Below are 24371 nucleotides of genomic sequence, written 5' to 3'. Positions count from 1 at the left end.
TCCACCGACTTCAGCGGCCGCTCGGGGCCACGGCGCGGCCGACACTGCCGGCCATCGCGTTTTTCGATGCCCTGCCCAACCTCTTCCACGCACAGGTCCTGGACATCACCGGCCACCTTCCGCAAACACCGCAGTACGGAGGAGAGATCAGGGCGGTAAGCAAACCGGGGCAGGAGGCTCGGACAGGGGCATGTGGCAAACCTCTGGAGGCGGACGGGCAGACATGCCATGGATGACGACCTCACACGCTTGGGCACCGCGCCGCCTAGGGTTTCCCCCGCCTCTGCCGCCTCCCCTCTCTCCGCAGCCAGCCGCTCACCCGAGGATGTCGAGACGCAGTTCTGGTCGGCGGCGAGGATCTCCGGTGGGACGGCGGCTTTCCGTGCGCGCCGTCCAGAGAGGAGCATGTCGGCCAGCGAGGACAATCCTCATCCTCATGTGGCGCTCGTTTTGTGTTCTGGATATGCCACTGAATTCATGAGGCAAGAGACAATCTGGCGAACTGAAATCGGACACCAGCCGCGGCATACCATCCTGCCACCGGCCACCGACGCCTCATCTCTTTCCGGCAGCAGCCGCTCCCCATATCGCCGTTCATCGCCTACTTTCTCGCTGCCGGCTGCCATAAAATTTCTGGCAGCGATGGTGTGAACGGAGAGTGCTCCGTTTTTGCTACAGGGATTGTGGTCGGGGAAGAATTGGAGGGACCGAGAGAAGGAGAGAGGCACGGGTCCAGAGACCCCGACGGTCAAAGCGGTGTGGGTAGCGTCAAATCCCACGAAACCCACCGACAATCCAATGCATTGGCTACGCCCACACCAGGAAAACACCCACAACTGAAACCTAGTCTATCAGCAGCTTTTCCAAAATGCTACCTAGCCCCAAATTGTACACAAGAGAGCCATACGAAAATCATGGCAGTCAAAAAAAATACGTGTCACCAGCATAGTAATTTGGAAGAAGACCCAAAATTCTGTGAAAAAAGATGTCTGTTCACCTTTAATATAGTAGTTATTCGTGCGGACCATCCTCTTTTGATTGGACGGCGCTAATCCCTTTCCCCTAATTTTTTTTTGAGAATTATCCCTTTCCCCTAATAATCCCTTGCATCTTGGACCGGGCTTACGGACCCGTCTTCCTTCCTGGGCCGGGCCATGTTGGGCTGGTGTACTAGTAGCACCATGTGTACTAGTAGCACCCGTGGGGCTACAAGTTTGCTCGCGGCCGCAATATCCGACAGAGTCCATCCATCGCCTTCTCTCGTCTGCGCGCGCGGCCTCTCCCACTCACTACTTGCAAGTGCAGTGCAGAGGCAGATATTTCTTTTGCGCGGTAAGGCATGGCCCGCCACTTCGTCCTCAACACCGGCGCCAAGATCCCGTCGGTCGGGCTCGGCACCTGGCAGGCCGCCCCCGGCGTCGTCGGCGACGCCGTGTACGCCGCCGTCAAGGTGCGTCGTCGTTGCAAACACCATCCTTGCTGATTTCTCCCCGTTTTAACCTGTAGTTCGTCGTAATCTGGTGCTGTCGGTCGATCTATGCGCGTTTTCTTTGCGGGGAAGTGTTTTGTGACGAGTATTGATGAAATCGGGAAAGTAATTGACGGCAAACTCGAACCATGGGGAAAATGTACTACTCTGGATTTGGACAGTGTATCTTACCTTTTAATGCATACACGCGTAAATGTGCAATTGTGCAGGCTGGTTATCGGCACATCGATTGCGCTCAGATCTACGGCAATGAAAAGGAGGTAAATTAAGCTAGAGAAATTATCTCCTCATATAGACTCCCTAGTCAAGAGAAAATGTTCTCTGGACGATGAAAACAAGCGCTACGGTCTTGCAGATTGGTCTCGCCCTGAAAAAGGTGTTCGATGAGGGCATAGTCAAGCGGGAAGATCTTTTCATCACCTCCAAACTTTGGTCAGTCTAGCTTGTTTTCTCCACTCTGCAACTTGAACATTTTCTCGCAGGATTCTGCAAAAAAAACTTGAAGCGTGGATGGGGAAATCTAAGATTCTGAACCTCTGGTTTAGGTGCACTAACCACGCGCCAGAGGACGTCCCGATTGCCCTGGACAGCACACTCAAGGACCTGCAAATCGACTACGTGGATCTCTACCTCGTATGCCTACACTGTCTTTGTAGTTCTTCTGAATGCATTTGATGACATCATACGTGAAGTGAGTGAGTGACAACGATGCATTCTTCCTTCGACAGGTACACTGGGCGGTACGGATGAAGAAGGGCTCCACCGGCGTCAGCCCAGAAAACGTCGTCCCGTCCGACATACCGGCGACGTGGGCGGCGATGGAGAGTCTCTACGACTCCAGCAACGGCAAGGCCCGCGCCATCGGTGTCAGCAACTTCTCCACCAAGAAACTGGAGGACCTGCTCGTCATTGCGCGAGTGACGCCGGCGGTGAACCAGGTGGAGTGCCACCCCGTCTGGCAGCAGGCCAAGCTCCGGGAACTCTGCGTCTCCAAACGGATACACCTCTCGGTACGTTATGTCTATCTGCCCGACGCAAATATTTCAGGATTATAGAAATGTGTCATTGCTGAAGTGTGCTGGTAGTGCATCCAGGCTTATTCGCCGCTGGGCTCCCCGGGGCTGTTCAAGGCGGGCAACGTGCTGCAGCACCCGGTGGTGGTGTCGACGGCGGAGAAGCTGGGGAAGACGCCGGCGCAGGTGGCGCTGCGGTGGGGTATCCAGACGGGGTACAGCGTGCTCCCCAAGAGCACCAACGAGGAGAGGATCAGGGCCAACCTGGACGTCTACGACTGGTCCATCCCCAGTGACCTCTTCGCCAGCTTCTCTGAGATCGAACAGGCAAGTTTAGGAACGAATCAACATCAGCAAATGATGCTGAATACTGCAATTGCTGTTGTCGTGATGTCAATTGTAGTATCGATCACTTTTTTTTTTTTTGTGTCAAGTGAGATCTCACCAAAATTTCCAAAATTTGAACTAAAAATTACAAAACAAACTAAAGATCCCAATGCTTGTCTTATCTTGGCGGGTGACCGTGATTTGCAGGTGAAGCTGATCCGAGGGACGTTCTGGACTCACCCAGAAGGCGTGATCAAATCCGTCGAAGAGGTTTGGGATGGGGAAATAGTCTGAACTGCTTTGTCTAGGAAGTGTGACGCAACTGAACCTTGGCCAGTGTCAAACTCCAGAACATTGCAAGGGCAACCGAATAACGAGCGAGTCCTGGTAACTAGTGACAGCAAGTGCACGCGGTAATAATCGGCAGTCGAGCTTTGAGCTTGAGCTTCGCTGCTGTCAGTATGTAATTTGCATCAGCGACTTAATTAAGTCCCGACTCGTTCCTGGACACTCTTGAACTGCAACTATGATTCGACTGCACCATAAACATCCTCTTGTCCATATTTATCAATTATGTTTCTGAGTTCTTTTTTATTCGAGAGTACGTCAATGGCGTACCTCATCTTTATAGAAGAGAAGCAAAACAAATTACAACATACTGAAACCTGGGTGCAATGCAAGCGACTAGGTTCAGTTGAACGCCACACCACTTTAACAAGCTTCCTAACCCACTCTCTCGCAGCTACGGTGCTCCCTCCAACTTCTTCTTCCCATAAGTTCAGCTCATCGATTACCCTGCTCACTAGTTGGTCAGTAGAGCATTGCAAAGTAGTGTTGCCAAATACGTGAGCATTTCTCTGTTATCGTGCCGTACCTCCTTTTATCTTGTTTCAACACTCTTTTCCTCGACTCCACCACAACTCCAGAATGCTATCACTGTGTGGCTGATCAACCTAAAGCCCAACAACCCTTAGCCCCCCAGAAACCGAAGTATACCCAAGTACAAGTGTGTTGAAACTGAAGTACACCGATGTACACTAGTAGTAATACCTGAAGCACACCGACATATAAGTGTGCTGAAACCCGAAGTACAACTATATTGAAACCTAAGTTCATCTAAAGTACAATTGTGGTAGTTTTCTAAGTACCAAAAAGAAAAGTTTGTGATATACTCCTTCCGTCCTCAAATAACTGGACATCTAGGTTCAAAATTATTCAGAAAAGAGCGCACTTCTCTCTTTCCAATGCACTTTAAAGTAGGAAAAAAAATACTTCTCTCCTATCACACAGGATCAACACCAATAACATTTTTCACATGGTCTCCTTGTTTTCTACATGCATTTAGCTCATTTGCTATGAAGAAATTGAAGAGGTGAGAGATGATAGTTAATACTTTCCAAAGCAAAATCCTCAATATGCATGCCTCGAAAACCCAGAAGTATACTCTTTTGAGGATGGAGAGAGGACTAGCTACTAGTTACTTTTGTTGAGCCCTTCGTTGTATCAAAACTTTGTGAACTTTTTTCAGATTTTGTTAATTTAAAGCTGGATTAATCTTGAGTCTACCATCCAAAAGAAGGGTATATGTTGCTCACCAAGCGTTGGCAGTGGAAACCTGGAAAACTCTCTTTATGTACTTCAATATGCGTGTGATGCATGTCTGCATGGGATTTCTTGGAAGCCGAAACTTGGAAACTTCTATACACCGAAAATATGAAGAGACTGTAATCATATCTTCTTCGCTTTCCCCATCGCAAGGTTGATGTGGCCTGGAGTTAGGAAACTTCTACACTGTGATTGGAACCTCGCGCGGGCGGATGATTTCATTGCGATCGCCAAGGCCTGTATGACCCCCTTCGTAGGCTAGCTTGGTTCACCTTCGCGGCCTAATGCTGGATCCTTTGAAATATTCGCAACAAACTAACCATTGAAGGCAAACTGATTGAAAATCCTGCTTATGTTTTCTATCGGATGTCGATTCATATGCATTGTTGGAGGGTTCTGGTCGGATAGAGAAACATGGCGATGCTGGATGTGGTGGACGACGTCAGGAGGCTCTATGCACGGACTAGTGCGTAAGACAGCTGAGCTTACACTAGTTTCCGCCCCGCACATGGGATTGTATCAGACTTATCTTAGTTTATGTGTGTGTGTTTTTCCGCATGCTATGTGTTGTATGGCCTCTTATGACCTAGGTGTGGTCGAAAAGATGAGTGTGAGTTGTGTTGTTGGTTGTAAGACGATGTTTAATGTCGTGGTTGGCTTTATATATAAAGCCGGCCCGGAGGGCCTTATGTTTAAAAGAACTCTGAATTCCTAACGTTGTAGTACTATCGCTGTCCATAAAATGATGCCGCATGTTGATCTAAATTTTATCTATCTAGATATTTTGTAGTGTATACATATATATCCAAATTTTAAAAAATCTCCAACATTTTTTTTAGGAAGGGAGCGAATATTTATTTTTCGCGTAGTGGAGTGGGAAAGACAAGAGACATCACCATCACGTTTCAAGAAGGAATTAGTTCAAATTAGGGTGAGAGTTTGCGTTGTTCTTTGGGCTATTTGAAATGTGTGCAATGATATTGTTTTTAACAAACCGAAAAAATAAACTTTCTTACAGGTTCTCCCTATGGCTATTTACTAGATCCATACGTGGTCTTATCTTCAGTCTAAGGAGCAGCGGGATGTTATGGAGTCTGGGTGCAACCAAGTGAAGACGATAGCACGGGATTTTTTCAGTCGGTGTGGGTGGGGGCTTGATCATAGGATCCCTTTGTGATGGTGCTTTGGCTTTTGCTTTATTTTTTTTTCGTTGGTTGATTTTCATATCAACTAGAGCTGAAACTTGATGGTCCTACGCATGTCGTTGCACATAGGGATCACCGTCGCCCGGTTAACGACGCAAACGCCACCGCCGGCTCGGCCTGTATTATAAGTGGACCCGTACGGGTGAGCCGATGCTTAAGCATCCATCGATTGGCTTCTCTTGCAAGCGTCGAAGCAGATACCTTTTGGACTTAAGCGTGTTGGCCATGGCCCGTCACTTCGTTCTCAATACCGGCGCCAAGATCCCGTCGGTCGGCCTCGGCACCTGGCAGGCCGAGCCCGGCGTCGTCGGCGACGCCATCTACCTCGCCGTCAAGGTGCGTCGCCGTTTGAAACGATGCATGTTAGTTTCTTCCCGTGTTGACTGCTAGTAGTTCAGTATAGCACCGCTGCTGCCGATGGAGGGTCGGAGGTACTCGATATTCAAGTTTTGTGCGAAAAGAGGACAATCAGAGTTGAACTATGGGCTAGCAGCTGACAACATGCTCGAATCATGAGTAAGATGTATGTTACAATCAGGCAGTGTGAGCTAGTTAAACTAACTGCTCAACTGAGCTAGGTATTGCCGAACCTGTACGTGCGAAGGAACCCAGGAGGCGGCGGAAAGAAGCCACAAAATCCATCTAGGGTTCCGTCCTCCTCGCCGGCGATATCATTGATCCGCTCCGCCTTTGGTGGCCTTGGAGCCTTGGAGGTGTGGCGGACCACGGTCCCTCGCCGGCGGAGAGTTTTCGTTTTTAATTTAGTTTGTTTTTTGGTCTTTTTTTTTTTTGGATGGTGAGGCGGCGGCTACATCCTGAAGTCAGAATAAGGTCCTTCCCGCCCTATCCTCGCTCCGGTGGTGCATCTAGCGCTGACGGAGGGCGCGTGGAGTTGTGTGCCCGTCGGATCTCCTAGAAGCCGGTCGGTTTTCGTGTTTATTGGTGTGGTTTCATGATAGTCTCTTCCGATCTACGGTTTTCATCATTGGCGATGGTTGCTGCTCTGGTGCGCTGGTTCTTTGAGACCTTAGCACGACGACTTCACGTATGTCTACTACAACAAGCTCTACTACGACAAGCTTTGCATGACTCCAACGATGGAGGGGCAAGGACAGCAGCGCGCCTTCGGCTCGTGCTAGTGTTTGTAGTCGTCGCTAGGTGGTCCGAGTACCAATTTATATTTTTCTTTACTTTTTGGGTTATTTGTACTACTGTTGATGATTATTAATAGATCGGGATTTCTCGCAAAAAAAAAAGAATCAGGGAGTGTGCTACTTTAGAACCGGAGTTGGATGGTGTTTCATGACATCTTAAATTTAATTTCGGTGAGTAATTATGCAGGCTGGCTATCGGCACATCGATTGCGCTCAAATCTACGGGAATGAAAAGGAGGTAAATCGATCAATGTCCTCGAATTAACTCAATTGTGAAGCAAAACAATCGTTGAACGAGAAAGGCAGCAATATGATAACAACCACTACCGTTGGCCTTGCAGATTGGGTTCGCTCTGAAGAAGGTTTTTGACGAGGGCATAGTCAGTCGGAAAGATCTTTTCATCACCTCCAAGCTATGGTCAGTCTAGCTCGTTTTCAGATTCTGCCATCATTATCTTTTTATTTAGGATTCAGCCATTGCAAATATCTAGAAACTTTTACTACGTAGTAAAAAAGAATTGAATATTTTTATAGGAACTCTAGCCACGCACCCGAGGACGTCCCGGTTGCACTGGACAGCACACTCCAAGACCTGCAAACGGACTACGTGGATCTCTACCTTGTAAATCCTACACGTTCTGAGTCTCTGAGATGCACTCTTTCATGTTCTGAGACCCAGTAGTATCTGGGCAAATAGCTCACACGCGACGTTTCTCACCGCTATTGTCTCTCATGCGACATAGTTGACGGGAATAGCTGCCATACGACGTCTGTGAGCAGCAAAATAGCTCCGACCCACCCATGTTGATGAAACGACCGTGTCACTTGTTTGGGCTGGTTAAGGAGTCATGAATTAGGGTTAGGGACTGCGGGACCCACTCCTTTAGGCCGGTTGAGTCAAACCATCCCCGACCGACCGAGCAGGAACCAGCCGTGCCGAAACGGAGCGCGCCATCTGAACGGCAGATCCCTCTTCGGCGGCGGCGGCGGCGGAGCTTCCCCTCCTGGGCGTGGCGGTTCTGGCATCGGCGGTGAGTCAAATGGAGCCCATTCTCATTACTCTGACCCAATTTTGGCGAGGAGCTTCCGAATCTGACCCAATTTTGCCCGACACGCAGACATTTGAGGGGAGGGGCGGCGATGGCGGTGGTGGCAGCAGCGAGGCGGGCAGGCCGGCAGCCCCGCATTGGATGGAGCCGGAAGATTCAAATTCGAGGTAATCCATCACCCTCGTGCTGATTTAGCTTTTGATTAGAGCTCGTTCGGTAGCATTTCGTCTCACTCCCGCGCGCCGAAAACAGGGGAGATGGCCGGCGCCCGCGTAGCTTCGAATTGTCAGTCAAGTTCTTTGTATCTACGGCGAAGCTAGCTGATGGTAGCTTGAGGAACATCGAGAATGGCAGATTAGTTAGTTGGGAGGTTGAATTAGAAGAGATGGATCCACAAGAACTAGTTCTCCAACAAGAGCAAGCGGTGAGGAATGTTGTGGAGAAATTAGGGGAGAGTATTCCTTGGGGTCCGGCGCAAGAAGTGGCATTGCTATGGTACAACGAGAGTAAGGGCGAGTATTCAAGAATTGAGGATGGCGGATCGCTTGTTGATGAAATTGATCGGCAACAGGGGTGGGAACGCGAAAGTGCTACATTTCGGGCCGAGCTTATTGATCTAAAACCAGATTCACTGGTTGGATATGTGCCATCAAAGTTTGCTTGTTCAGATTGAGGAGGATGAGTGGGCTGCAAGTAGACGAGATAATGCCCATTGTAACCGAGCCGACGGTGTTAGCTGATGATGCACAAGAGGGCTGTGATGGTGCTGCAAATGGGGCTGTTGTTGATCGGAATTCGAGTGAGAACTCGCTGAACAAACTGATTTGGTCATAGCACCAATGGATGATACTGAGATGGCCAATCTGTTTGGAATTCCGATAGATGAGAAAGACAAGAAGAACAAGAAGAACAAGAAGGGGAGGGATGCGGTGATAGTTATGAAGATGTGGATCCGAGTTGATGAAGGAAGATGCGAGATGATGTTGATGATGCAAATGTTGAAGAGATGGTAAATGTGTATGACGAGAGATAACCCTATAATTGAAGTTGGAAAATATTTTCCAACCATGGCTGAGTTTCGGATGTGTTTCAAGACTTATGCGGTGAAGAAACAATTTGACACCAAGACCACTGTGGACGAGATAAAAAGAAATTTTATGCGAAGTGCGAGAGGATTTGATGGGGGTGCCGGAGCCTTGCAAGTGGTACATATACGCCGGACGCCAAACGGATGGAAGTAGCATCAGGGTTAATCAAATCCCTCATGAACATACTTGTATTACAAGCTCACAGAATGTATCAACCATGACATCACAGGCCTGGGTTGCACAAAAAATCACTCCAATTTTGGCCAAAAAACCAAACACTACTGCAAAACAACTGAAAGTAGACATGGAAAAGGAATACCCTATTAAACTCAATTATACCACGGTGTGGAAGGCAAAACGAGAAGGCAATGAAAGAACTATATGGTGATTGGGCAAATACCTTCGAGGATGCTTGTATAGTTTCAAGGCGAGAGGTTGAGAAGAGATCACCTGGTAGTGTTGTGGAGATAGATACCGAGGTTGCACCGATGGCAAAGTTTATTTCTCCAAATTTTTTATGGCTTTAAAGCCTTGCATCGATGGCTTCAAAGCGGGGTGTCGGCCATATTTGAGTATAGACTCATCTTTTTTGAGTTGGAAAGTGGAATGGTCAATTGGCGGCATGCAATGCTCTAGATGGACACAACTTGGATGTTTCCTGTTGCTTTGTTGGCATGTTTCAATCGAGAGACGGAGGCTTCATGGACATGGTTCATGATGCGGTTGAAAAGATGCATTGGGCCGGTGACACCTTTGGCTATACACACGGATGCTTGTAAAGGCCTAGAAAATGCGGTCGAAATTGTATTTCCACATGCGGAAGCGAGAGGGAGTGCTTTGGTCATATGTGGATGAATGTGATCAAGAAACATAGAGGAGAAGAATTTGGGCGACTTTGGCCAGCAGCCAGAGCTTACCGTAAAGAGACACATGATTATCACCTTCGCAAAGTTCTTGCAGCAGATCCAGAGTTTGAGCATTGGCTAAATGCATACCATTCTCTTTTGTGGTATAGGTCGAGATTTAATACGGCCATCAAGTGTGATCACATCAACAACAATCAGCGGAAAGTTTTAACAACAAGGTGAAGGACTTGAAAGACTTGCTCGTGCATGATATGGTTGACCAAATCAGGATCATGATCATGCGGTCGTGGGAATTGAGAAGAAGATTAGTTGATGCTCGCAAGGGATAAGCTTCAGTTGTGGTGCAACGAGTGGTTAACGAAGCGGAAATCTTACACATTTGGTAGTTGACTCCTCTTCATTGTGGGGTGGTGAAGTGAGAGATACCAAGCTTAGTAAGAGGCATGTGGTTAATACAAGTACGAGAAAATTTTGAGGATTGCACTTGCACTTGCACGGAGTGGCAACACACTTGGAAAACCATGTGGCCATGCCATAATCTTCTTGGCTTCCAAACCAAAATTAAACATGCACCCTTATACGCATGAATATTACTCGGTAGCAAGATTCAAGGCTGCCTATGCAACTCCAATACCGAGCACTTACGAGATCGGTCTCGGTGGCACTGAAGTGGATTTTGAGTTTTCTATGTGTCCCCCTCTTGCCAAAGAAAGCTCGGCGAGACCTAGAGTGAGCGGATACAAGGCTTGGTTTGAGAAAGGTAGGAGTAGTAAGAAGGGGAAAAAGAAAGATGTAGAACCAAAACGATCTCGGAAAGGCAACAAAAATAGATGCAAGTTGTGTCGGGAACTTGGTCACCGAGTCTGGATCTCCCAAATGTCGTTACACTCCAGAAAAGACAAAGTAAGTGAGTTTAAATTGTTGCTGATATGTTACTCTGTTTTATATTGTTATACTGATATGTTACTCTGTTTTCAGAAGAAAGCGTGGAAGTGAGCTCTCTGTTGTTGAATGATACGTCTCCAACGTATCGATAATTTCTTGTGTTCCATGCCACATTATTGATGTTATCTACATGTTATATGCACACTTTATGTCATATTCGTGCATTTTCTGGAACTAACCTATTGACGAGATGCCGAAAGGACGAGTTCTTGTTTTCTGCTGTTTTTGGTTTCTGAAATCCTAGTAAGGAAATATTTTCGGAATCGGACGAAATCAACGCCGAAAGTCTTAGAAATACGCGAAGCTTCCAGAGCACCGAAGAAAGGTCAGAGGGGTGCCAGGGGGGCCCCACACCTGTGGGCGGCGCGGCCCAAGGGGGGGGCGCGCCCCCCTATGGTCTGGACAGCCCAGGCCCCCTCCGACTCCGACTCTTCGCCTATTTAAGTCGTCGTGACCTAAAACCTCGAGACCAATTGACGAAACTCCAGAAAAGTTACTGTGGCGTCGCCGCCATCGCGAAACTCCAATTCGGGGGACAGAACTCTGTTCCGCACCCTGTCGGAGCGGGGAAGTGCCCCCAGGAAGGCTTCTCCATCAACACCGCTGCCATCTCCACCGCCATCTTCATCACCGCTGCTGCTCCCATGAGGAGGGAGTAGTTCTCCATCGAGGCTCGGGGCTGTACCGGTAGCTATGTGGTTCATCTCTCTTCCATGTACTTCAATACAATGATCTCATTGAGATTCATATGAGTTTGTATCACTACTATCTATGTGCTACTCTAGTGATGTTATTGAAGTAGTTCTATTCCTCCTGCATGTGTGTAAAGGTGACTAGTGCGTGCACCGTGTGGTTCTTGTCGTAGGCTATGATCATGATCTCTTGTAGATTGTGGAGTTAATTATCATTATGATATTATTGATGTGATCTATTCCTCCTACATATGCATGAAGGTTACAAGTGTGCATGCTATGCTAGTACTTGGTTTAGTAGCGTTGATCTATCTTACACTAAAGGTTACTTAAACATGAGCATTATTGTGGAGCTTGTTAACTCCGGCATTGAGGGTTCGTGTAATCCTACGCAATGTGTTCATCATCCAACAAAAGTGTAGAGTATGCATTTATACTGTTCGTTATGTGATCGATGTTGAGAGTGTCCACTAGTGAAAGTGTAATCCCTAGGCCTTGTTCCTAAATACTGCTGAGTTACTACTGCTTGTTTACTACTGCTGCGTTACTACTCTTGCGCTACTCTGCTTGTTTCTTGTTTCTTGCGTTACTACTGCTGCAATACCACCACTATCAACTACACGCCAAGCACTTTTACTGGCACCGTTGCTACTTGCTCATACTTATTCATACCACCTGTATTTCACTATCTCTTCGCCGAACTAGTGCACCTATTAGGTGTGTTGGGGACACAAGAGACTTCTTGCTTTGTGGTTGCGGGGTTGCATGAGAGGGATATCTTTGACCTCTTCCTCCACGAGTTCGATAAACCTTGGGTATCCACTTAAGGGAAACTTGCTGCTCGTTCTACAAACCTCTGCACTTGGAGGCCCAACACTGTCTACGGGAAAGGAGGGGAACGTAGACATCAAGCACTTTTCCGGCGCCGTTGCCGGGGAGGAAAGGTAAAAGGCTCTCATACTACGGTCTCAGGTAAAGTATTTTTCTGGCGCCGTTGTGTGTGTGCTCAAAGCTATTTCCTTTAGATCCTGCAATTGCATCTTTTTGTTTCTTGTTTACACTAGTTAGGCATAATGGAAAACAACAAAAAATTTAGTGAGCTTTTTAATCTTTTTCCTGATTTAGAATTGTTTGATGCGAAAATTAAAAAACCTATGGAACCTTATTTGCATGCTAGTAGCGATGTTATTAGTATGAATGCAATTACTGCTAATGCTATGAAGAAGTCTAAGCTTGGGGAAGCTAGTTTTTGTGGTCTTTTTAGCTTCCCATCTTTAGGGAGAAAATTTGTTACGATAATGCTTTATCTCCCATATGCGATAACTCTAATAATGCTTCGATATTTTAAATCCACTCGCTGAAAGTATTCCGTATAAAATACCCATGAAAATTATTGAACGTGTTATGGACAATCACTATAAAGGGGATGGAACTGTCCATCCTAGAGATCATTTACTTGTTTTTGCATGAATTATGCGGGTTATTCAAGTGTGCAGGTATCTCTATGGATGAAGTGAAGAAGAAGCTATTCTCCGTTTATTTGTCCGGTAAAGCGGCGCATTGGTATAAATTGTTGGAGAATAGGCATTCTCTTGGTTGGGAGGAAATTGCATCTCTCTTTTATTCTAAATTTTATCCTCCGCATGAAGTTCATATTGATAGGAATTATATTTATAACTTTTATCCTCGTGATGGAGAAAGTATTTCTCAAGCGTGGGGGAGATTGAAATCTCTAATGCTCAAATGTCCCATTCATGAGCTCCCCCGTAATGTTATTGTTAACAATTTTTATGCGAGACTTTCAGGACAACACAAGGACTATCTGGGACGCGTGTTCGGAGGGATCTTTCACAAGCAAGGAGGTTGAAGCTAGGTGGGACCTCCTTGATCGGATTGAGGACAACGCTGAAGGATGGGAGAACAATGAAGGTAAAGAGTTAGGTATAAATTATGATTATGAATGCATTGAAGCTTTCATGGATACCGATAAATTTCGAAATATGAGTGCTACTTATGGTCTTGACTCTCAAGTTGCTGCGAATCTTTATAAAGCCTTTGCTTCTCATTTTGAATTGCCTAAAAATAATTTTGATAAGTATCATGAACCTTTTAAAGAGGCTTGCATGAAGAATGAAATTGTTGTTAATTATTGCAATAAGCATGCTCAAACTCCTAAGAATGCTATTTCCTATAAGCATGTTAATTTTTGTGGAATACATAGACCTTGTGGAATTAATCAAATCAAAGATGAATATTGCATCCATCATGCTAATGAAAAAACTAGAAAGTGGTTTAGGGCTCTAGATGATCTTGGTAAAAAAGTTTGTGCCCTCTATCCTTTTATTTGTGAAGTTTGCCATGAAGTGGGTCATTTTAATTTTCAATGCTCCTCCAGTGATATTTTGAACCCAATGAGTGCTGCAAATTTGTATTGTGATGATGAAATTACTCCTAATCAGCATGATGAACTTACTTTATTTTTGGGGTGTGAAGAACTGCCGAGAAAAATCTCTTTGTTACATATGAGTGATCTTGATATTGATGATGTCCTGCATGGGTGTTTTTCTTATTGCATTGATAATAGCCATACAAATACTTACATACAAAACATTTTAGAAGATGACACCTTGCCAAAATATGATAGGACCAGCTGTGTGTTTTCAACTAATTAACGAAAAGGAGGGATCCTCCCAAGTTTCTTCTATTGTTTCTGAAAGTAAATCAGGTTATGCGGACAAGCCACCCTTCAAGCCTCTTCTTCCTAAAGAAGGGAACGAGGAGAAGGAAGAGAAAAAGAAGAAGAAGGGAATGAAGAAGAAGAAGAAGAAGGAGAATAAAAAGAAAGAGGTAACATCATATCCCCGCGTATATGAGATAACAATAGGTAACCGTAAGTATGTTGCTCCTAATGATTATTGTGATAATGAATCTGAATATGATGATCTTCCTATGCCCTTTACATACGTTAGCAATCATGATTTGAATGAGCACACTACTTTTGATATTGCAAATCTCTGGGAAACTAATTCTGAAAATGATGAGGATAATAATTGCCATAGTGTCGATACTATCCATGCTTCCTCCCATAATGATATAGAAAGCTCTAAGCTTGGGAAGAGGTGTTTTCAAATCCTTTAGCTACTGGTCATTATGTTCTTGATATATCTCCTTCTAATAACAATAATGGTGTGGACACGGATAAACCGATTGTGAAGGATAACTATTCTATTTCTTATGATGACACTATGCCTCCGATCTCTAATGATTATTATAAAGAATGCTATGATATAGGTTCTAACTATCCTTATGAAACTTGTCATAGTCATGATTGGATTACCAAAAACAATCCCCTTAATAGGCAACTTGTTTACCATGTTCAAATTCTTGATAATAATCTTGCTCCAATTACTATTAATGAGAATAACTCTTCTTATGCCAAATTTAATGATACTTCTATGCATATGAACCATGATAAGAATGTTTTAAGTGATGGGAATATTGTGGATTTCATCAATGATGCTACTGAAAGTTATTATGAGAGAGGGAAATATGGTTATATGCATCTTAATAATATTAAGTTTCCCCTCTTTATGTTGAGAATCTTGAAGTTACTCGTGTTTTATCCTCTTATGCTTGTCACTTTGTTCTTCATGAATTCATTTGTGTACAAGATTCCTCTTCATAGGAAGCATGTTAGACTTAAATTTGTTTTTAATTTGCCTCTTGAAGCTCTCTTTTGCTTCAAATACTATTTCCTGCGAATGGATTATTAAAGCTGCTGAGCCCATCTTAATGGCTATAAAGAAAGAACTTCTTGGGAGATAACCCATGTGTTATTTTGCTACAGTACTTTGTTTTTATTTTGTGTCTTGGAAGTTGTTTACTACTGTAGCAACCTCTCCTTATATTAGTTTTGAGTTTTGTTGTGCCAAGTTAAGCCGTTGATAGAAAAGTAAGTACTAGATTTGGATTACTGCGCAGTTCCAGATTTCTTTGCTGTCACGAATCTGAGCCCACTGCCCTGCAGGAAGCTCAGAAAATTATGCCAATTTACGTGCATGATCCTCAGATATGTACGCAACTTTCATTCAATTTGAGCATTTTCATTTGAGCAAGTCTGGTGCCATTTTAAAATTCGTCAATACGAACTGTTCTGTTTTGACAGATTCTGCCTTTTATTTCGCATTGCCTCTTTCGCTATGTTGGATGAATTTCTTTGATCCGTTAATGTCCAGTAGCATTATGCAATGTCCAGAAGTGTTAAGAATGATTGTGTCACCTCTGAATATGTCAATTTATATTGTGCACTAACCCTCTAATGAGTTGTTTCGAGTTTGGTGTGGAGGAAGTTTTCAAGGATCAAGAGAGGAGGATGATATACTATGATCAAGGAGAGTGAAAGCTCTAAGCTTGGGGATGCACCCGGTGGTTCACCCCTGCATATATCAAGAAGACTCAAGCGTCTAAGCTTGGGGATGCCCAAGGCATCCCCTTCTTCATCGACAAATTATCAGGTTCCTCCCCTGAAACTATATTTTTATTCGGCCACATCTTATGTGCTTTTTCTTGGAGCGTCTGTGTGCTTTTGTTTTTGTTTGTGTTTGAATAAATTGGATTACATCATGCTTGTGTGGGAGAGAGACACGCTCCGCTGGTTCGTATGAACACATGTGTTCTTAGCTCATAATATTCATGGCGAAGTTTCCTCTTCGTTAAATTGTTATATGGTTGGAATTGGAAAATGATACATGTAGTAATTGCTATAATGTCTTGGGTAATGTGATACTTGTGCTCATGTTTAAGCTCTTGCATCATATACTTTGCACCTATTAGTGAAGAAATACATAGAGCATGCTAAAATTTGGTTTGCATAATTGGTCTCTCTAAGGTCTAGATAATTTCTAGTAAGGTGTTTGAACAACAAGGAAGACGATGTATAGTCTTATAATACTTGTAATATGTCTTTTATGTGAATTTTGCTGTACTAGTTCATCCTTGTGTTTGCCTCAAACAACCTTGCTAGCCTAAACCTTGTATCGAGAGGGAATACTTCTCATGCATCCAAATACTTGAGCCAACACTATGCCATTTGTGTCCACCATACCTACCTACTACATGGTATTTCTCCGCCATTCCAAAGTAAATTGCTTGAGTGCTACCTTTAAACAATTCAAAATTTATTACCTCTTATTTGTGTCAATGTTTTATAGCTCATGAGGAAGTATGTGGTGTTTATCTTTCAATCTTGTTGGGCAACTTTCACCAATGGACTAGTGGCTTCATCCGCTTATCCAATAGTTTTGCAAAAAGAGTTGGCAATGGGATTCCCGAGTCCCAAATTAATTAACAAAAATAGACACTCCTCCATGGTATGTGATTGTTGGACGGCACCCGAAGGATTCGGTTAGCCATGGCTTGTGTAAGCAAAGGTTGGGAGGAGTGTCATCATAATAAAACTAAAATAAAAAGGCACTCCTTCATGGTATGAGATTGTTGGCAGGCACCCGAGGATTCGGTTAGCCATGGTTTGTGAAAGAAAGGTTGGAAGGAGTGCCATCCAAAAATAAAAATAAAATGGGAGCCGCTCTTTGAAGGTTTGTCTGGCAAGGGGGTTAGAGTACCCGCTACCATTCGTTGACAACAACATACACCTCTCAAAACTTTACTTTTATGCTCTCTTTATGTTTTCAAAATCAAAGCTCTAGCACAAATATAGCAATCGATGCTTTCCTCTTTGAAGGACCATTCTTTTACTTTCAATGTTGAGTCAGTTCACCTATTTCTCTCCACCTCAAGAAGCAAACACTTGTGTGAACTGTGCATTGATTCTTACATATTTGCATATTGCATTTGTTATATTGCTTTGCATTGACAATTATCCATGAGATATACATGTTACAAGTTGAAAGCAACCGCTGAAACTTAATCTTCTTTTGTGTTGCTTCAATGCTTTTACTTTGAATTATTACTTTATGAGTTAACTCTTATGCAAGACTTATTGATGCTTGTCTTGAAGTGCTATTCATGAAAAGTCTTTGCTTTATGATTCAGCTTGTTTACCCATGTCATATACATTGTTTTGATCGCTGCATTCACTACATATGCTGTACAAATAGTATGATCAAGTTTATGATGGCATGTCACTCCGGAAATTATCTTTGTTATCGTTTTACCTGCTCGGGACGAGCGGAACTAAGCTTGGGGATGCCGATACGTCTCCAACGTATCGATAATTTCTTGTGTTCCATGCCACATTATTGATGTTATCTACATGTTATATGCACACTTTATGTCATATTCGTGCATTTTCCGGAACTAACCTATTGACGAGATGCCGAAAGGCGAGCTTGCTTGTTTTCTGCTGTTTTTGGTTTCAGAAATCCTAGTAAGGAAATATTTTCGGAATCGGACGAAATCAACGCCGAAAGTCTTAGAAATACGCGAAGCTTCCAGAGCACCGAAGAAAGGTCAGAGGGGTGCCAGGGGGGCCCCACACCTGTGGGCGGCGCGGCCCAAGGGGGGGCGCCCCTATGGTCCGGACAGCCCAGGCCCCCTCCGACTCCGACTCTTCGCCTATTTAAGTCGTCGTGACCTAAAACCTCGAGACCAATTGACGAAACTCCAGAAAAGTTACTGTGGCGTCGCCGCCATCGCGAAACTCCAATTCGGGGGACAGAACTCTGTTCCGGCACCCTGCCGGAGCGGGGAAGTGCCCCCGGAAGGCTTCTCCATCAACACCGCTGCCATCTCCACCAGCCATCCATCTTCATCACCGCTGCTGCTCCCATGAGGAGGAGTAGTTCTCCATCGAGGCTCGGGGCTGTACCGGTAGCTATGTGGTTCATCTCTCTTCCATGTACTTCAATACAATGATCTCATTGAGATTCATATGAGTTTGTATCACTACTATCTATGTGCTACTCTAGTGATGTTATTGAAGTAGTTCTATTCCTCCCGCATGTGTGTAAAGGTGACTAGTGCGTGCACCGTGTGGTTCTTGTCGTAGGCTATGATCATGATCTCTTGTAGATTGTGGAGTTAATTATCATTATGATATTATTGATGTGATCTATTCCTCCTACATATGCATGAAGGTTACAAGTGTGCATGCTATGCTAGTACTTGGTTTAGTAGCGTTGATCTATCTTACACTAAAGGTTACTTAAACATGAGCATTATTGTGGAGCTTGTTAACTCCGGCATTGAGGGTTCGTGTAATCCTACGCAATGTGTTCATCATCCAACAAAAGTGTAGAGTATGCATTTATCTCGTTACGTTATGTGATCGATGTTGAGAGTGTCCACTAGTGAAAGTGTAATCCCTAGGCCTTGTTCCTAAATACCGCTGAGTTACTATCGCTTGTTTACTATCGCTGCGTTACTACTACCGCGCTACTACGCTTGTTTATCGTTTTATCTGCGTTACTATCTGCTCGCAATACCACCACTATCAACTACACGCCAAGCACTTTTCTGGCACCGTTGCTACCGCTCATACTTATTCATACCACCTGTATTTCACTATCTCTTCGCCGAACTAGTGCACCTATTAGGTGTGTTGGGGACACAAGAGACTTCTTGCTTTGTGGTTGCAGGGTTGCATGAGAGGGATATCTTTGACCTCTTCCTCCCCGAGTTCGATAAACCTTGGGTATCCACTTAAGGGAAACTTGCTGCTGTTCTACAAACCTCTGCACTTGGAGGCCCAACACTGTCTACAGGAAAGGAGGGGGAACGTAGACATCATTGAACCCCTTGTTCTTGAAAAGTGTTGGCCAACAAAAAAGGCAAGACTTAATGGGCGTACAAAGAGAAGTCACCAGGATCTGGATGTTCTGATGCGATCTGATTCTGTTTTGCTTGATGTGATGCGATCTGCTCATTGTGCCCGATGTTGTGCCATCCGATTCGGTTCAGCTTGATCAAGTGCCACCTCGAAGCTGTTGTGCCACCCGAAGCTGTTGTGCCACCTGAAGGCTGTTGTGGTGGCATCCGATTCCGTGCGGCTTGATGTACTCGCCATATGACTCAGTTTTGGATGATTGGGTTCGGCTTGATCAAGTGCCACCTGAAGTCGTTGTGCCACTCGAAGCTGTTGTGCCACCTGAAGCCGTTGTGGAAGATGTCATGCAAAGTGAACTCGAAACTGTCAACCGTTGAGGCATCAAATGAAGGAGAACAAGAACCTGCGTGTGTTGACGATGTGCACAAGATCTTGCAAGCTCGTAGGACATGATGTGCGGCGGCCAAGTCCATCCGATGCGAAGAAAACCAAGAGCATGAGGGTTTTGTGTGGCGTGCCTACACCATCTAGTGGTAAGAAGAAGAAAAGGTCAAGTGCTAGGAAAACCAAGAGCATGAGTGTTTTGTGAAGCTATTTGTATACTTTGAACCGTGACATGTATGCCACTTACTTGTATCCGCCACTTATTTGTATCTCGCCACTTTTAAATTTGAACCGAATTTGAATAATTTGAAATATTTCAAATGTATGCCACTTATTTGTATCTGTTTTTGGATTAACCGTGACATGTATGCCACTTAGTAGATGTTATGCTCCAAAGGTATGCCACTTGGATTAACCGCGATGTGTTCTCCAAAATGAGCTTAAAAAGAGCCCCAAAGGTAGCCCAAACAGTACCCCATTTCTAATTGGACCATTTTTCGACCTTCTCCAATTGGCCTCAAACTCTAGGGTTAGCATCTATATGACCTAAGAAGACAATGTGCACAGGTTTTCCATTTTTTTGATTTTTTTTGAATTTTTATACTCATTTGAAAATTGGTCAAACCTAGCTTTGACCATGAAAAGCAAGAGTTTGGCACATTGAAATGAAAAACTAAGCTTGGATCCATCTTAGTCACTCCAAAAGGAAGCCATGGCCATGTTTTGGGAAGTTTTCATGATCCAACCCAACATCACCTTTCAAACCCTCGTGACTTAGTACGGCGAGGTTCACTATATGGCACCCAACACATGGATTCTCATTTGGCTAGTATGTAGACCATATATATCAACATGAATGCTTGCTATATGACCTAAGAAGACAATGTGCACAGGTTTTCCATTTTTTTGATTTTTTTTGAATTTTTTATACTCATTTGAAAATTGGTCAAACCTAGCTTTGACCATGAAAAGCAAGAGTTTGGCACATTGAAATGAAAAACTAAGCTTGGATCCATCTTAGTCACTCCAAAAGGAAGCCATGGCCATGTTTTGGGAAGTTTTCATGATCCAACCCAACATCACCTTTCAAACCCTCGTGACTTAGTACAGCGGGGTTCACTATATGGCACCCAACACATGGATTCTCATTTGGCTAGTATGTAGACCATATATATCAACATGAATGCTTGCTATATGACCTAAGAAGACAATGTGCACAGGTTTTCCATTTTTTTGATTTTTTTTGAATTTTTTATACTCATTTGAAAATTGGTCAAACCTAGCTTTGACCATGAAAAGCAAGAGTTTGGCACATTGAAATGAAAAACTAAGCTTGGATCCATCTTAGTCACTCCAAAAGGAAGCCATGGCCATGTTTTGGGAAGTTTTCATGATCCAACCCAACATCACCTTTCAAACCCTCGTGACTTAGTACGGCGGGGTTCACTATATGGCACCCAACACATGGATTCTCATTTGGCTAGTATGTAGACCATATATATCAACATGAATGCTTGCTATATGACCTAAGAAGACAATGTGCACAGGTTTTCCATTTTTTTGATTTTTTTGAATTTTTTATGCTCATTTGAAAATTGCGTCTAACCTAAGGTTTGATCACCTTACGAGCAAAAACGGCAAAGTGAAAAGAAATTCCAAACCCAGATCCTTGTTCCTCACTAAAAGGTGAAGCTATTGAAATTTGAAAATTTTGAAAAAGCTTTTGCAACCCTTCAAACGGTCGAATATACCCAAAACCACTCAAAAACCTTCAAAACCGTGGGCGATCCGTGGGAGCCTTCGTTCGCAACGTGGACCGTCCATCCACTGATCCTCGACCGTGCGATCTTGTCTTCTAGAAGGTTGCTCACACTGATCCGTGGATAGGCCGTTCTGCAATCTGATTGGTTAGATTTGTAAGGAGCCGGGTTGGAAAGTGGTGCACTCTATAAACCGTTACACGCATGCAAACTCTTTTTTTTATCCTTCGTGGGCCCCGCTCCCATGCATGCACGCGCGCAGCAGCCACATGCATTCGGACGTCGCAGCGAGGCTATTTTTCCGGAGATGCCCTGCGCCGCGTTTTTTCATAGAGATGCCCTGCCTCCCCGCTAACCTTTATTCAGAGAGATGCGAGATTCCATGCGTCGCGTCGATTCAGAGAGATGCCCTGCGTCGCGTCGATACAGTGAGGCGCCCGATTCAGAGAGATGGCATCACGGGAGGGAAAAGACGAGCACGAACGACGTGAATACACGGCCGACGAAGCGGCACACGCGTGAGTGACACGTACTATGAGGGCTATTAATTCACCATTGTTTTGATGACTCGACGTTCCGCCGTCCCGCTATAAAACAGCACCCAAATCAACTCTATCTCTCACACCGCATCCCATTGCCTTCTTGCCTCTTGCCCTAGCTTCTTCTCCAAAACACATCTCAGCCGCCGTAGCCCCTCTCCGCCGTAGCCCACCATGCAGTTCAACGGCCCGACGTTCCGCCGTCCCGCTATCACCGACGAGCGGCACGGTACCCACCGGGCAGGCTCGTGGAGAACACCTTGAGGTGCTTGGTCCATCTCTAGGTGGAGGCCGCGCACGAGTTCGCCGCATTCTTCCTCACGGCCTGCTTCGCGCACCTCCCGGAGGGCACGCCGCCGATGTTCTACATCACGCAGGTCCGCCCGGGAGGCAGCGGCCTCCGTGTCACCTTCACCAACCCCTTCGACGCCTACCATCCGCTCGGCCAAGCATTTTGGTGCGGCTGCCGAGTTCATCGCCTTCACCATGTGCAACATCTTCACCCGGTGGGACTACATCTTCCCGCACGCCGAGGCACATGCACAGCCTCCCCTACATCCATCCCGACGAGGAGTGAAGGGCGAGAGCGACGACGAGGAGCGAGGGCGACGAGGAGTCCGAGAGGCGGTTTCGTACAAGTTGTTTAATGTCATCGAGTCAGTAGTGTTATCGTGTCATCGAGTCGATAGTGTTATCGTGTCATCGAGTCGGTAGTGTCATCGTGTCATCGATCGAGTCAGTCGTGTCATCGAGTCATGTATCCTATTATGAAATATTTGCTATATTTCCTATATTTTATTGTCTATATGGTCTACTCTTCCATACACAAACTTGTCTTATTTTGTGTGCACCAAACTTGAATGACCTCCCAAATACCAAATACCAACAAGAAATATTTTCCATACACAAACTTGAAAGAAATGTGCTAAAATATATAAGAAATGTGCTAATGTGAAACTTCAATAGAATTTGTTCGTTTTTAGAAGAAAATTATTCAAAATGTGCTAATATATATAAGAAATGCCCCACTCACACCATTTGCCCCCTCTCAAAATTTTGTCGGGCTCCGCCATTATTGAAAGATGCCTTTTGTTTAACTTACACGTACACACATATGTCTACGTGATCCATCACAACACCACAATAATATTACAGCCAAAACGGACGCAATATGATTGAAACGAAAACAAAAGAAAAACAATTATTCACTAAGCCAAAATGACAAACAAAAAATATATCGGGTAGTACTCACGGCTTGGCCCAATAACGGGCCCAACATAGAGCCCATGAACTGCTCATGAAATTGTCACTCTTTCTATTTCGGAATGTGCTAACTGAATTTGGATTGGGCAGACTTGATAGATTCATAGCTAATTTTATTCGAATTCATTTTACAAACAACATCCTACAAACAACGAGCCCGCAATCCACAACTCCTAAATTCAAATTGCTAATCCGAACGGAATAGAAACAACAAATAAATGGCAATAATACACATATAGAATGCTCCTGCCATCATGTTTGACTGCTTCTTCAAGTGCACAATTTCGCTCAATTGTTTGTTCAATTTCTGCAACTCTCCGTTCAGCGCTCCATTCACCGCAAAATCCTCCCGAACCGCTTTCCGTTTGAGATCACCTCCTCCACAACGAGATGCGGGAGCCCGGATTGGGGGGCAGCACTTCAACTTTAAGTCCTCGAGTTCGAATGTACTTATCCATCCACTCGAAATGGCCGCATTCATCCAATTCCCGAAAAGAAGATCGGAAACCCTAATTCCCAAATTCCCAAATTCCCAAATCCAAATTCCCAAATCGAGTCAAATCAGGACGAAACCCTACCTTTCCATCCTGGCCCGGTATGGCTTGCTTTCGCATTTGACGAACTCGCGACCGACGTTGCCCCTCTCCGAGCGCACACATGTCAACCGCTTCGATAGGTCGACGCGAGGGCGATCGGGGCATCTACTCATCGCGATTTCTCCGTAACGGGGCCATGACCTCTCGTGAGCCGGATGCGGAGCTCGACATCCCTCGCCGCCGCCGCCACGGACCGTTCTTCGGGAGGAGCGGGAGGAAGAACCGGGAACGGAGGAGCTCGGGAGCTGGAGGAAGAACGGCGAAGAAACGGGGAACGGAGGAACAGGGGATCCGTGCCTGGGTCCTTATCCGAGCCGGCGAGCTGTGGGCCCTGCATAGCAACGGTCCACTGGTGGGTCCCGCGTGGATATGTGCTGGGTCCTTGTCTGAGCTGGCGAGCGATGGGCCCTGCATAGCAACGGTCGACTGGTGGGTCCCGCGTTCAAACAGATCAGCACAAGTAATCCAGATTCGTTTATTCCTTCGCTATTAATGGGCGTGTCGGGCCGTGGCTATTTAGGCCGTTCAGTCTGTCGTGCGCTAGCTATTTCGTCGAACGACGTCGTTTTCCAGCGAATAGCGGTGAGAAACGTCGTGTGTGAGCTATTGGCCC

At 45.1% G+C, this 24371-nt stretch overlaps 1 protein-coding gene across 1 annotated transcript in view; it reads left to right on the top strand.

Moving 5' to 3' along the window:
- Window positions 1–1252: 1252 nt before the first annotated feature.
- LOC124648640 overlaps window positions 1253–24371 on the top strand; it is a 24325-nt gene continuing 1206 nt past the window's right edge. Inside the window, exons 1-11 of the mRNA XM_047188363.1 lie at window positions 1253–1450; window positions 1699–1749; window positions 1845–1921; window positions 2035–2122; window positions 2218–2499; window positions 2584–2829; window positions 3037–3120; window positions 5769–5975; window positions 6981–7031; window positions 7135–7211; window positions 7328–7415. Coding sequence (XP_047044319.1) covers window positions 1340–1450; window positions 1699–1749; window positions 1845–1921; window positions 2035–2122; window positions 2218–2499; window positions 2584–2829; window positions 3037–3120; window positions 5769–5975; window positions 6981–7031; window positions 7135–7211; window positions 7328–7415 — 1362 coding nt within the window. The 5' untranslated portion in view covers window positions 1253–1339. The remainder of the gene's footprint in view (window positions 1451–1698; window positions 1750–1844; window positions 1922–2034; window positions 2123–2217; window positions 2500–2583; window positions 2830–3036; window positions 3121–5768; window positions 5976–6980; window positions 7032–7134; window positions 7212–7327; window positions 7416–24371) is intronic.

Source organism: Lolium rigidum, chromosome 4 (genome assembly GCF_022539505.1).
Source record: "Lolium rigidum isolate FL_2022 chromosome 4, APGP_CSIRO_Lrig_0.1, whole genome shotgun sequence".
Classification (NCBI taxonomy): Eukaryota; Viridiplantae; Streptophyta; class Magnoliopsida; order Poales; family Poaceae; genus Lolium; species Lolium rigidum.
This window is presented reverse-complemented; position numbering and strand designations above follow the sequence as displayed.